Consider the following 14,389-nt stretch of genomic DNA (forward strand, 5'->3'; position numbering starts at 1 on the left):
ACGTTTCTTGGCCTTGTTGTTTACAAAATTTCTGTAAGAGTGAAAGAGAAGGAGAGAATTTCATGCAGTGCCCTATATATCACCTTCTGTACACCGTGGTCCACTGCACGAATTTATGCTGGCCTGCTTACTCTCATTAAAAATTTCACTTTTGGGAGGTGCCGACACCGCTCAAACGTCAAATTTTCGGGAAGAATAAAAGCAGGCAGCATAAATTCGTGCAGTGGATCATACAGCTGTTCTATGTATTTTCCTCAAAAATTAACCGAACACGGTATTCCAAATTAAGTGTGTACAACCTCCTACAACTAATAAACTTACATCACCTTATTTTTTGTCATTCCAGGAAAACCACCCTGATGAACCTATGGATACTTCTGCTAACGTTATGGACCTTGCCGAAGATGCAACGGTTAGCGATGTACGCATCCCGACTAACGCTTTGAGCAGAGCCCGGCCTTCGTTTGTTCCAAGCGCTACTCCAATGGACGAAAGCGTTTCTCAATCACCCGAACAAATTGTCTCAGTCTCTGGTCATCGGCGGAAGTCGAAGCAGCGAGCCACATTGTTAGAAACTGTTCCAATCGAAAATATTCAAGTAGAACGGGATGGTTCACTCTTGAACCCCGGCCCATCCCATGAACCATCACCCAAAATCTCCATCTCATCTGGAAATCGGAAAACTATTGTTCATCATGAGAAAATAATCGAGGATGATCCCTTTCTAGGCGTTCCGCAGCTTGAGGTCAAAACTCCACCAAAGTCCAATACGAGAAAAACTGTTTACAATTCCAACATGGATCAATCACCTGTGGCTGAACACGTAGATAAACGTGGCCAAACTCCCATGTTCATGGTGGAACCCATAAAGTTGGACTTGCCGGAATTGATTTTTGGTGAAAACAGTATTGGGCTGGAGTTGACTAAGTACAACGAAACGGAGCAGCACGAAGTGAATCGTCCCAAAATTCACCGAATGCCGCCCAGAAATTTGAAGCTGGAATTTGGTACGATCAAATCTGTGGAGAAACCGACCAAACCAGACGATCATGTCAGTACGATTGTTATTGATTCGCCGGATCCTAAAGTGCACGAAGAGCCAAATCGCAGGACTGTTAATGTGGTTGCGAATATTTCCCTTGACAATGAATTATTGGATGATGGTAGCGACTCTAATCCGTTGCCATCTCGGAAAACTAACTTTCAAAACCTTGACGTTTCGGTGGAAAAGGCAGCGGAAGACAAGCCAGACGTCAAACGAGTTACGGTTTTCACCAACGAAAAGCTTGACGAGTCTGATTGCCAGCCGAAGGAATTGGCCAAACCACCCCGAGGGACAATCTTTTGCAATGATGATCTGGAACAAACTGCGGTGGAGTCTTGTGCCCCTCGGGGGCCTTTGGAATCCCAGTCTGGATCTCTGGAAGATATTAGAAGTAACAATCGCAAGACTATTCTGCGTAAAGACGACGCAATGGAATGCTTATCTCCGGATTCGGAACCGGTTGGTAGACGGTCGAAAGATTCACGAGCGACCAACTTTATTTTAGGCGAAATGGACCAGTCTCGCTCCGGGGATTCAGTTGTAAAACCCAACCTAAGACTGACTACAGCTGCTGTTCAGGACATGGATGAAACTGTTTGTCAATCTCCAAAGAAAAAATCCATTGAGCAGCCTGGAATAGTTACTCGCAAGACTGATTTCCACAATCTCGACGTTTCTGTGGACAGTCCTGTAGGTGCCCAACCAGCCAATGTACAGGAGACAATTTCCGTGAGTCAATCAGCTCCAAAAAGTTTGCGACCGACAATTTTGTTCAACCAACAATTGGATCAAACACGATTGGAACCGCGTTCCGGGTCTTTGGAAGATCTCAGAAACTATGGCTTATCACGCAGAACAAGCAGTGCACGCAAAACGAGCTATCTGTTAGGTGAAATGGATCAAACTCGAACTGACGAGAAGGTTGTCGATCCCAAGTCAAGAATGATCTCTACCCTTGTCCAGGAAATGGATGAAACTGCCAGTCGATCTCCGATCGTGACAGCGGCGGTCCCTTCAGAGAGCGGAAAACATCGCGGAACCACGAGTTTCAATTTGGATATGGATCAATCTAGCTGTTCACGGAAATCGGTTGTACAGGATGCACCTAAGCAGAAATCGCGCCAGACTATCATCGCTCGTGAAAGTATGGAACAAACGTTAGTGGACAGAGAAGTGTCTCAGCAAATGCCTCAACGGATAAGTGTAGTTCACCCGAAAACACGTCAAACAATCACGGGACGCCAAAGTATGGATGAAACATTGATCGACAGACATGTAGAGCTGCAGGAAGGACCACAGGCTCTGCTTGAAGCAAATATGGATGAAACGGGAGCAGATGTGGAGATAGTACAACGCTCTGGGCCCATTTCGAGAGAATCCGGTGTAGTTAGTCAAAAGTCACGGCATACCAGTTACTACGTAACGTCTATGGAGGAAACTAAAGTGCATCAAATGGAAAAAGATGATCGAGATAGCGATTCTTCTGTTGATAAATCGGATCATCGAATAGAAACTCGACAAAGTGTTCTGACAGAAATGAACATGGATGAAACTGCTTTCAAAAGTCACACAACAACGAACATCTCAAGGTTTCACATCGACGAAACTATCAGGCAATCTCCAATCCAACCGGAGTTCATAAGTAACAAAACTGTTGAATCTCGTCATACCAGTTATGCCACAAAGAAAATGGATGAAACTCTTTCCCCTACCGTTAAATTGGAGTCAATCATCCTCGAAAAATCCAAATTATGCGCAGACAATACAGAACCATCGTTATCGAAACAAAGACCATCGACTTATCAGGAACAGGCAATGGATGAAACGGGCTACGAAACTCCCCCGGAAAACCTACCGTTGCCACCGCGAGGCAGTATTATTCGTTCTAGTATTACGATTCCAAAATCATCACCCCAGATGGACAGATTACCTGGTCGTCAAACGACAATCTACCAGAAGGATCCCATGGACGAAACAACACACGATCTGCAGAAGACTCGTGCTGCTGCGGAAGAAATCTGTGTACAATCTCCTCCCGTCGTGGTGCATTCAACTGAAGTTGATCAACTTCGACGGACGCTTGGCATGGACCAGGACATGGATCGGAGCACAGCGGAAATGTGCCATACGTTTTATAACCAACGAAATATGGAGTTGACTGCAGCTGCTGCTGGGGTGTCTGTTAAGATGGATGAGTTTGGTCAGTTAGCGGACGAAGATGTGTCTACCGAAGCAGATGCTGTTCCGGTGGATTCTCAAAAAACTGCTGAGCAACGCAAGAGTGGTAAGTATTTTTTCACATTAGTTTTTATTTAGATACGTGATATTACAAAATAAATACCGTAAAATGGGGTGTTAAGGGACGGAAAAAAATTTCGTCGCCATTAATTCATGGGTTCTACTTCTTAAAACTTTCAGGAAAAGCAGTCCGATCATTGTCTTGCTGCCTGCTACGCATATTATAGATTACAAAATTTGTAAATTTTTTGGAGAAATTGAAGATATTAAACAAAATGTGCGAATTTTTGGAAAATATGAAAATGGGGTGTTAAGGAATTTAAGGAAATGAATGTAAAAGCTCTTATATTTCAAAGAAAGATAAAAATTGATTAATTGTAAACAGTGACTGTAATATTTCTTGAACATCCTGAAGGTGCAGGAACAGTTTCATTGTCATCTACCTTTGTATATGAGTTTTTTAAGGCCTCAAAATCTAAAAAAAATACCGTCAATTGTACCCTGCCCATAACTGCATAATTCGGCACCACCATTTCAAAAGGGCGTAACTGCATTTGGAAGTAATTTCTTCTTTTAAAGCTGTAGGTCGTACTGCCTCCCTTACACTCAAACCACCGTGATTGTCGGAAAGAGGAGAGTTTTTCCCATCTGGTACTTGTTGTGAAAAACATGGAAATCATAACACATGATCCACAGCTTTAAAAGAAGGTGATGATTCCAAAAGCAGTTACGCCCTTTTGAAATGTTGGTGTCGAATTGTAACATTTGCATTTTTTGCCTTGGGCTTGGATGATATCTTCCAGGAAACTTTGATTTCAGGCATGTGGTCGATGTGCTTTGCAGTAATGATTGGAATAGCTGAACGTATAATCAATGGCAAACAATTCTGTAAAAATCAGATCTTCAAGCCATCGTCATCTGATATAGTTATACTGATCATGATGCTGCATAGTCTATCGAACATTTGTCGAAGTCATTTATGTGCCGGGAAAATATAATTCCAAGTTGGTGAGAATATTACAAACTGAGGGAGGGTAATAGGCCCAGTCAGACCCCTGAATGGGCAATGTGGGTTAGTGTATGGGAATGCTATTGAAGGTTTGTAATATTCTCCGAGGCTTTCGAAATCCAACAGGGCGCGTCCCCGGGTTGCGGATAGGGGGAAAAGGGAGATTTTTCGCATTTGTACTGTAATCAGCCAATGTGACATTATCTCCTATGGTGTTGTAGTGCGAATGGATGATCTCATTCTATGGGAATTCGAACCTTGTAATGCATTGTTTATTAGCTTCAATTTTCTAAGCTTGACAAGGTTTTGAAGACAAACATGAGATGAGAGAATTGCCTAATAGGAAAGTCACATCAGCAAAGCTTTTACATATGCAAATGCTATCCATGGGGTCATGTCTAGCATTTAATATGTATGGCAATGACTGGTTCTTACCTAGCAGGGGTACTACAAGACCACGCGGACAATTCGATTAAGGGCTTAATTGGGGATAATATATTTTCCAGAACTGAAGGAACATTTTTTCCGGGTGACTGGTGAGTCGGTGAAGTTGGAAGTTTCCGTTTGTTATAAATGACAAAATAAACAATCGGGCGTTTTTTCTTTCTATGACTTGCTTGGCATTTTGAGGATAATTTTTCTTTTTGGTTTTGGAAGGTATGTGTTCGGATTAAACGCTATCGGTGCAGGACCCTACCGTCATATACCACTACATCTTATATGCACCTAAATATTTACAATGTGTAATCTATCTATACCACAACGTAGGCTAAGCTAGATGTATTTCTGTACTGTGATAGTTCTTATAGAAATAAAGTATGTGAAACGAAGTTTAAAATCACTTTGTCGTGCGGAATCGAGCCTCCCACCTACCACTTGCTCGATCATATGGTGCCGTGACCAGTTGGCCGTGCGACAAAGCAGTGATGGATCAAGAAATTTAACGACCGAACCTACGCGCCGTCGGTGCCGCAAACAATGGTGGAGAAGTCAACAATGCCTGCTGCAGCACACAAGCGGTTCGTCAATTCATCTGCTCGATGCGAAGAGTGATACCCGTTTGGCTTGGTGTCGAATATAGATTGGATGTGAATGTGTGCTTCTCACAGCGTCTTTCCTGATTTCCAATCTGGAAACATCTTTGAAGAATTAGCTTGCCATTAGTTCGTTTTTCGTCTGGCTCCGTGGCCCCTGCGTCAGTGGATCAACGGAATATAACTCATTTGGAAGCTCGCCTGTTCTGAAGATGACCAAGACACAGATGTATGCTGGCATTAGCAGCGATTTGTTGAAGTTCTCACTTCAAGGCGGGGAGTATGTTCGGATTAAACGCTATCGGTGCAGGACCCTACCGTCATATACCACTACATCTTATATGCACCTCAATATTTACAATGTATAATCTATCTATACCACAACGTAGGCTAAGCTAGATGTATTTCTGTACTGTGATAGTTCTTATAGAAATAAAGTATGTGAAACGAAGTTTAAAATCACTTTGTCGTGCGGAATCGAGCCTCCCACCTACCACTTGCTCGATCAGTATGCGATTCACTATTGAGACTTAAAATTATTTTGTATCTGAATAGCATTGATATTGTCAAGTCTGTACCAACACCCTAATCCCTCACCAAAATACCCTTTTCCTATCCCATGGCGTTTATGTGGTCAGCAAAGACTATTCAGCCATTACCCCTCCTTATCATCGGCTTTGGACTGACTTGCGCTCTCATTGCCCCACCAAATGCTGCAAAATGAAAATATTGAGTTAATACCGGGGATCATTTCCCAATCTTCAGTACTTCCATCCACCCAAATGAACTTTATAAGTTTGTTCTGCAAAATGTGAAACAAATACCAAGTCGTTTTGTCTACTTCTGTCGAATGTGACTGTTATGCAGTTATGGGCAGTCTGAGTAGCTTAAATTTTTGACAAACACATTATTCACAGTTACTATTTAGAGGAACCAAATTGAACAGACTGACCAACAGGTTGTAAACTAAGGATGTGTATTTACAGTTTTTTGTTTACTTAAAAACTCATTTATATTAAAATGTTTTATATGCAAGCATCATTAGATGGCCCAGGGTGTAAACTGTATTCAATGCTGATATTTCTACTCTGGAGCATCGCTGATAGGTCGTATTTTAGATTCTCACATATTTTAGCAGCTATGAGTCATCTTCATAAATACTTTCTTCTGCAAGAGTTAGTGGCAGTCTGGTTTACACAATATATGGAACAAGTGAGCATTTTCCACATTTTCAAAAAGCTGTCACATTTTAGCGCTAATCATTAATCATATTTAAATAAGAATAATAAGAAAACAGACTAAAAATCTATTTTTCGACTTCGTTAAAACATAACAAAACACTTAAGAACACAAACTTCTGTAAAGAGTGGACTACTGCGGCATTGAGTAATAAATATTTGGCCAATTTTCTAATTATATGCATCAATCAAACACTTGTTTCTAAAGGTCTATATTGTATTAGTTTGCGGCGTGTGTATGGGAAAGGTTTATAACAAAAAAATGGGCATCGCCAAATTTTTCGCTATTCAAAAATAGAGGCTTCCAGCTTTCATTTGCACGGTCCCTCAAAAAAATCCACCGAGGGATCTCGAACAACTTTTTCAGAATACTGTTTTTCCCCATACAAAATGAACGGTTCCAAATTAATCCCTATTTCTACTTAACAAACATACCCAATTTTTGTATGAAAAAGTTCCCCCGATGGAATATTTCGATGTTGGGCTTGAATGAAAGCTAGTAGCGTCAACTTTCACGTAACGTAAAAATTAGCGATGCTTATTTTTTTGTAATAAATTTCTTCTACCAGACACACCGTGAGTTGAATTTATCATCCATAGCAACTGTTGGGATGTCTATGAACCAAAATGAAACCCGTAATACGTCATTCAGAATAGTAACTGTTATACAATGAATCAATCGTCTCAAAACTTCAAGATACAAATAAAAAAGTTATATGAGAAATTTAATCCCCTAACACCCCACCAGTTTATGAAACTATACTTTTTTCACAAAAACTGTCGGTGTTCGAAAGCCACCTTAGTTACATCAAATATTTTACCCTAGTTTTGTTTGAAATGAGTTGTAGAACACCTTACGATTACTTACATATTTTTCCTAGTAGTATTTCTGACCTCACAAATGTATGTTTTAATGGTAGCGAAATTGAGAAAAAGCAATGCCGTTCTATTTTTGATGTCTAGTGTCCAGTTAAGGGCAGACTTGTTGGAATCCCAAAATGGCCGCCACAATGGCCGGCTTTGGCACCTATTCACGATTTCGAAGGCACAAATCTCCTCGAAAACAAAATCAGCGCACCAGATCTTCTGATTTGTGCGTTTGAAGTTTTGATGCATTGTTGAAGCGGGATGTCAAAACGTTTGTCCTTAAAACGTATTTTCATGAGTGGTAATCCTTATAGTATGCCTTTATTTCCAACAGACATTTTAAGCAAATTTGGAATTAGTAAATCAATTTTTATACGGTTTGGTGATTTTTCAAAGTAGTGTGTGAAGATGAATCCCTTAACACCCCATGAGTTCTTAACACCCCATTTTACGGTACTTGCTCTGATACGTAAAGATACGTAAAACACGTAAAATTACACAAAATATTAACACCTGATAATTTAATGCTTACCTTAATCTTAGGTATTGTTTGTAAAGCAAACATCAGTTTGAACCATCACAACCCACCTGCTGGAATGAGCAAACCAAATCGTCAAACAATTCTCGTCCCTGAAGATATGGACCAATCACTCGAAATGGATACTACTGGTGATATATGTGTGCCCGAAAGATCGCAAGCTACCCGACGTACTATCATCCATCCTGACAATATTGCAGAGGAATCCGCCAGGTATTCGATAAAGCTTGAGCTTGAGGAGTCCACATTGAATGTAGCAGTATCCCCGACGTTCGTTCTACAAGAGCAAACAAAACAGGACTTTTCCTTCGCAGTTCCGCAGTTGCCGGACGACTGCGTGTTAAGAAGTGCGGCCCCAATGCCCGCTTACAAATCGAATCCAACATCGCAGCATGCACCGCAATTGGCCCAACCGGAGTTTGCAAATTACTCGATTACGGACCCGGGTGCATCATCCATCAGAAAAACTATCAACGTTGATAATCTGAGTGAGATATCCGGACTGGAACTATCCAACTTGCAGTCGACCAGGCCACTTGGTAGGGTCACTCTTCCACCGCCAGGTGACGTTTGCAGTTTGACTCTGAAAGAAGTGCCGGAACCGATGATTGCTCAACCGGCACCTGTACCAGTGTCGGTCATACAGGAAACCCCCAAAAAGGCTAGCTTGATACCGATACGCAAGAATCGTGGTTCCATCTTTGACCGGCAGTCGATGGATTTGGATGAATCTGGAATCGCGCCAATTCTGTCCCAGGAACAGATCGAACAGAGTGAACCGAGCCGCGATCTGCCAGTTGTGAGCATGACAAAGGTAAGCATGGGTCTGACATTATGCCAAATGTCCCGCTCTCGAATTTTTGGTAGCTGTTTGTGGAGCATTATTAACCGTGCGTGTGTCTTTGAATAAAGAAAATACAAGATTCCGACAAAACTTATTTCAAAATCGCAGTTTTGTTCACAATTCTGCGCTTATGATAAATTACACAGCGCAACATTTTGTTTATCTCAAGAGCAAACTTATGTGTCTCTAACATATATTGGGCCGCTGAATCCGAATCAGATTTGCTCCAGCACGTCACAGTTTTGAGCTATACCTCAATTTATACGGCAAAATATGCGATTTTGGGCTTTTTTGACTGCAAGCCATTAAGCATGGAAATATATTTTTTAAGCATGCAAAGGATAAATTGGTCAATCAACGTGCAAATTAATGACACATGCAAAGTATTTCGTTTTACCAAATCAAATTTGATAGATTTAAGCATTTTAGGTCAGTATGTAAACTTGCATGCAGCTTTTGGAGGGTGTCTTGTATGTAAAATATCGAACGTAACATAAATCGCTTAAAACTTAGCAAATCGGACTTGGTAAAACGAGATATTTTGCATGAGTCATTAATTCAGATGCTAATTGACCAATTTATACTTTGATTGATTAAAAAAAAAAATATTTCCATGCTTAATGGCTTGCAGTCAAAAAAGCCCAAAATCGCATATTTTGCCCTATAAATTGAGGTATAGCTCAAAATTGTGACGTGCTGGAGCAAATCTGAGTCAGTCCAGATTTGGATTCAGCGGCCCAAAATCTGTCAGAGACACATAAGTTTTCTCTTGAGACAGACCAAAAGTTAGTTTTGTTACGCTGTGTTATTATACCTATAGGTACCGTGGAGGGCCCATATTCTGCGCATCTAAGACTTTTTCAATTTCAATCAGCTGTAACAAATTCCAAATCGAACCGATTTGGCTGAATTTTTGACTGCACATAGTTATTAGCTTTGTTAATGAGGGAAAAATATAATTCTTATACAAAACACTCAATTTATATGTAAAATCATGAAAATTCTAAAGTGTGTCTCTGTTCCTAATTCTGCGCACCCATTTTTGGGATGTTCCTTATTCTGCGCACTAATGTTCCTAATTCTGCGCACATGGGAAAAACTCTAAAAAGATAACATATTGTAATGAGAACATGATTCATAGATAAAATTCAATTGAATTCTTTATTTTCAACTTTTATACGACATTACGACCATATTGGAACTTTGCATGTCCTCAACATTGATACTACCTACTTTGATTACTAAGCACTACTACTACGTAAAGCTTTTTATTTATTTGCATATGCACATTTTAGTAAAATTTACTTTCATTTGTAAAGGCAATATAAACTTTTTCGCCATGACAAGGTGGCACAATCTTTGTTTGCAAACTGAGATTTCTTTCTTGTCTAACTCCAGGGTTTCCACTGTTTAAGAAAATTCCATGTAAACTCACATCATATCTCGCATTTGACGAATGCTTGCATGAATACATAAAATTTCCCCCGAGGTTGATAGAAAATGTTTAAAACAAGTGGTTAGTCCGGTCGAACTATCAAATCAAAAATTCAAAAATCGTAAATTAGCCTTCAAAGTTTATAAACTAACTTGTTGAGCCGTAATTACATTCACCGGATTGCTAGAAACATAGAATATCCTAGTTATAACTATGGTGGCATTTATATGATGTTTGTTTATTAATTATATGTTCAAAACTTAGTGTTGGAATGTCTGCGCAGAATTAGGACCACCATTTAATACCGGTTCCTAATTCTGCGCACCTAAGAAGAACAAGAAGATTAAAAAAAGAAGAAGAAAACTCAATTGTTTTTTTGCCGATTCTGATTCCTCGAAGACAGCAGTACAGGAAGCGCATGGAAAAGCAGACATCCTCTTCATTATTTATTTCGCAAAATGCTTCAGCTCATGAAGCAACTTTTTAGCAGTTTCGCTAACGGACACAGATTTCAAGCAATTTACTGTACTTGCGACATCATTTTATTTTTTTACAAAATAATGATCGTTGATTTGAAAATTTTTTCTTCACAAACTTTTTCATTACTACTGAAGCAATATTCAAAAAATATATTTGAAGCTAATATTGAACTAGCGTCCGTGATTTTGTGGTATATTCGAGAAAGTGCGCCGAATTAGGGACTGCGCAGAATTAGGGCCGGTCACGGTAGTTGAGTATACTCGAATAAACCTCTTTTTTCAGATTCTTGATGCTTTGCCCCCAGTCGTGAGCGACGACGAAATCGTTGTGAAGAACGAACCTGTAGTGGAATCCAGTGATGACGAATTTTATGACGCAAATCAAGACCCAGAGACCCAGCAGAATGATGATCATGTTGACCAGGTCTATGTCACAAAAGAAGCTGTTCACCGTTCAGGTTTACCGGGTCGAGGAAACTTGAAGTTCGTCGAAGTGAATGATAAAGATCAAACGCAAATAACGATGATTCACAATCAGACCACTAGCGCCGAGTGCAGGACGCTCAAGTTCATTGATATAGATGATCTTGAACAGACCACGCAGAAGCGACAGCTGTCGCGAATATCGAAATCTGTACTGATGGAACTTGAGGATGATCCTCTGAATGTTTCCCTATCCGATGATTATCCTATGAAGAAAAGGAAAACTAAGATTCCTACTCCCATCAAAAGGTCTACAGTAGCATCACCAGTTGCGTCTGAACAAAAGTCCATGAGACGTGTTACCTTCCATCAAGATGTGGTGGATCCAGACGAGAACGAGAAGCGGTCAGAACTAGACGTAACAAATCTTCCTGAAGTCGAAACGGTAACAATTAAAGAAGAATGTTTAACTATCAACGTCGATGAAGATGAACAGACTAAAATCGGACAAACGATTCTAACAGATCCCTCCGTCTTCATCATAGACGAAAGTGATATGCTGGCAAACGAGTCCAATATATCATTCATTGGGTCTCCTCCTCCGGAGCACAACAATCGCGGTAGCACACTGAAGTTCGACAACACCTACTATCAGGAATATGTCAATCTGACGTTGCACGTGAATCAGACGACAAACAGTTCCTGCATAATTATCAGTGATGACTCTGTGACAGTGGCCAACCACAACAATGGGCAGAACTCGAACACTCCACCACTGGAAAGGCGATTAACCATGGAGGATCTCCCGGAGCGCATAAAACGGACGCGGGAGTCGTTGGTGATGAACTCGACGGTGGCAAGCGAAGTGATGTATGAACTGAACCAACAAATTACCGAAGCAAAGAAAACATGCTGCAGCTTCCAGGGGAATTGCAACTGTCGGCACAGGCGAACCATGGCCGTCGTCAAGCGGGAAAACGTCGAAAAGGTACGCGAGACTTGGAATCAGAACTTCGATCGAATACTTGGCTCCGTGTCGGATTTGCCCGTTCATAGCCTGCCCTTGGATGACCGGATTTCAGAAGTGCTCAGCAGACCCATGCGACCTTTGCCCCTTCCATGTTTGGAGAAACGGAAGCCGCACCTTCCTGAAGTCCCTTCGATACGGTTTCTCTGCGAAAATTATTTGACGTAAGTATTACTAAGTCTCTAACATGGGGTGAAGAAATAACACACAAAGCGTTAAGGAGGTAAATTGCCCCCAATCGCACAACAGTCCCATGTGAATAGGAAACCCAGCAAACATGGGACTGTTATGCGAATAGGGGTAGTAAAATAAGGTCAGAAAACCTCATTTTTTCGATATTCTGTTATCATTTGCTCTTTCTTCCATTTCTAAGGTCTCATAAAGCCGATCACAAACTATCTACAGAATGCAGCCCATGTGATCTACCAGCGACTCCCAGCGTAACGGCACTGCTTTGTAATAAACTTCAAACGGAACGGTTTCGATGGTTTTTGGATACATCAGAAGAGCACAGGATGTGCCTCTATCTGCGACATCGAGTGTTGCGCAGTATTCGATTCAAGATTCAACTTCAAAGCTCTCGTCGCTGGTATAGCAAAGCAGAGGACACTCGAATCGTTCGGATAGAATGTATCGAAACTCCAAGTGACCTTGTAGACTCGCCTCGGCTTCAGCTGGCACATTCCGAGGTTGTGCGCGTTATGCATAAAACGGCAGTGGATCTGCTGTCTTCACAGTACCCTACTACGGCTCACATTATGGGACTTATTGTTCATATTGACACCACTGTTGAGCAGATTTTTGGCAAGGTCGACCAACTGTACCGTATCGTACGAAACAACGGCGCTATCCTGGAACCGTTTGGGTAGGACCGAATCTAGAGTTCTTTGACCCAAAAGACTAACATTATTTTTCTATCCACAGAGACGGCACTCGGCATCAAATTGACAAGTTCTACGAATATCAACACGACGGAGCCGTTCATTGGAACCGCATCTACGTGCAGTTCGAGTCCATCGATCGGATAGACCACCATAGTGTAATATTCCATCGGAAAATGATCAACGCGGCATGCTTGCTCCCAACGGAGCAGCAATGTGGGAAAATCCCCATCCAAGGGTTGACCTTTCTGGAGTGTTTACTGTGGAATGTTGAAAAAATGTCTATTTCTTAAAACGTACCTATATTTAAGACGATTGTACAGCAGTTTTTCGTTTCTAATTTAGCTTGGCTATAAGTTTTGTATCTATAGTGTTTACTATTTTGTAATCAATAAATAGGAAAAAAATCTCAGTATCTGAAACAACCATGACTAGTGACTATTCAAGTTGCTATAGATGATGCATTTCTTGTATTTAATTTTCCCAATATTGTTGACCAATAAGTACTTTTTATACCCTTCGGTCCTTCGGATAATATATACATTTTTCAAACGATAGTATTTTTTTTTGAATATCAACGTCCATTAATGTAACGTATTTTGAACTTAATCATTTTATGGCTATATCGGTCTTTTTCTCCTCAGAGTGTAAGGGAGTAGAGATAAAAATGGATAATGAAAATGATAGATATGATAGTATTCACTATAATAATACTGCCATCCCGTCTACATCTACACCCAAGTCTACACCTCAAACAAACTTTAGTCACAAAAGAACTTTATCATAGTACCGTGGAGGGCCCATATTCTGCGCACCTAAGACTTTTTCAATTTCAATCAGCTGTAACAAATTCTAAATCGAACCGATTTGGCTGAATTTTTGACCGCACATAGTTATTAGCTTTGTAAATAAGAGAAAAATATAATTCTTATACAAATCACTCAATTTATATGTAAAATTATGAAAATTCTAAAGTGTGTCTTTGTTCCTAATTCTGCGCACCCATTTTTGGAATGTTCCTTATTCTGCGCACTAGTGTTCCTAATTCTGCGCACATGAGAAAAACTCTAAAAAGATAACATATTGTAGTGAGAACATGATTCATAGATTAAATTCAATTGAATTCTTCATTTTCAACTTTTATACGACATTACGACCATATTGGAACTTTGCATGTCCCCAACATTGATACTACCTACTTTGATTACTGAGTAAAGGGAATTTCAATCATAACACACAAAAGGATTTTGTAGCATTAGCATTATCGAATACTTGTACGTAAAGTTTTTTAGTTATCCGCATATGCACATATTAGTAAAATTTACTTTCAT

The 14,389-nt window shown here is 40.4% G+C and overlaps 1 protein-coding gene across 1 annotated transcript in view; it reads left to right on the forward strand.

Moving 5' to 3' along the window:
- LOC109400001 (uncharacterized) overlaps positions 1-13,610 on the forward strand; it is a 30,541-nt gene extending 16,931 nt beyond the window's left edge. The window contains exons 4-8 of the mRNA XM_019672461.3: positions 347-3,329; positions 7,975-8,783; positions 11,011-12,341; positions 12,551-13,042; positions 13,102-13,610. Of these exons, the coding sequence (XP_019528006.3) occupies positions 347-3,329; positions 7,975-8,783; positions 11,011-12,341; positions 12,551-13,042; positions 13,102-13,351 (5,865 nt within the window). The 3' untranslated portion in view covers positions 13,352-13,610. The remainder of the gene's footprint in view (positions 1-346; positions 3,330-7,974; positions 8,784-11,010; positions 12,342-12,550; positions 13,043-13,101) is intronic.
- The last annotated feature ends 779 nt before the right edge of the window (positions 13,611-14,389 follow it).

The sequence above is a fragment of the Aedes albopictus genome, chromosome 3 (assembly GCF_035046485.1).
Source record: "Aedes albopictus strain Foshan chromosome 3, AalbF5, whole genome shotgun sequence".
Taxonomy (NCBI): domain Eukaryota; kingdom Metazoa; phylum Arthropoda; class Insecta; order Diptera; family Culicidae; genus Aedes; species Aedes albopictus.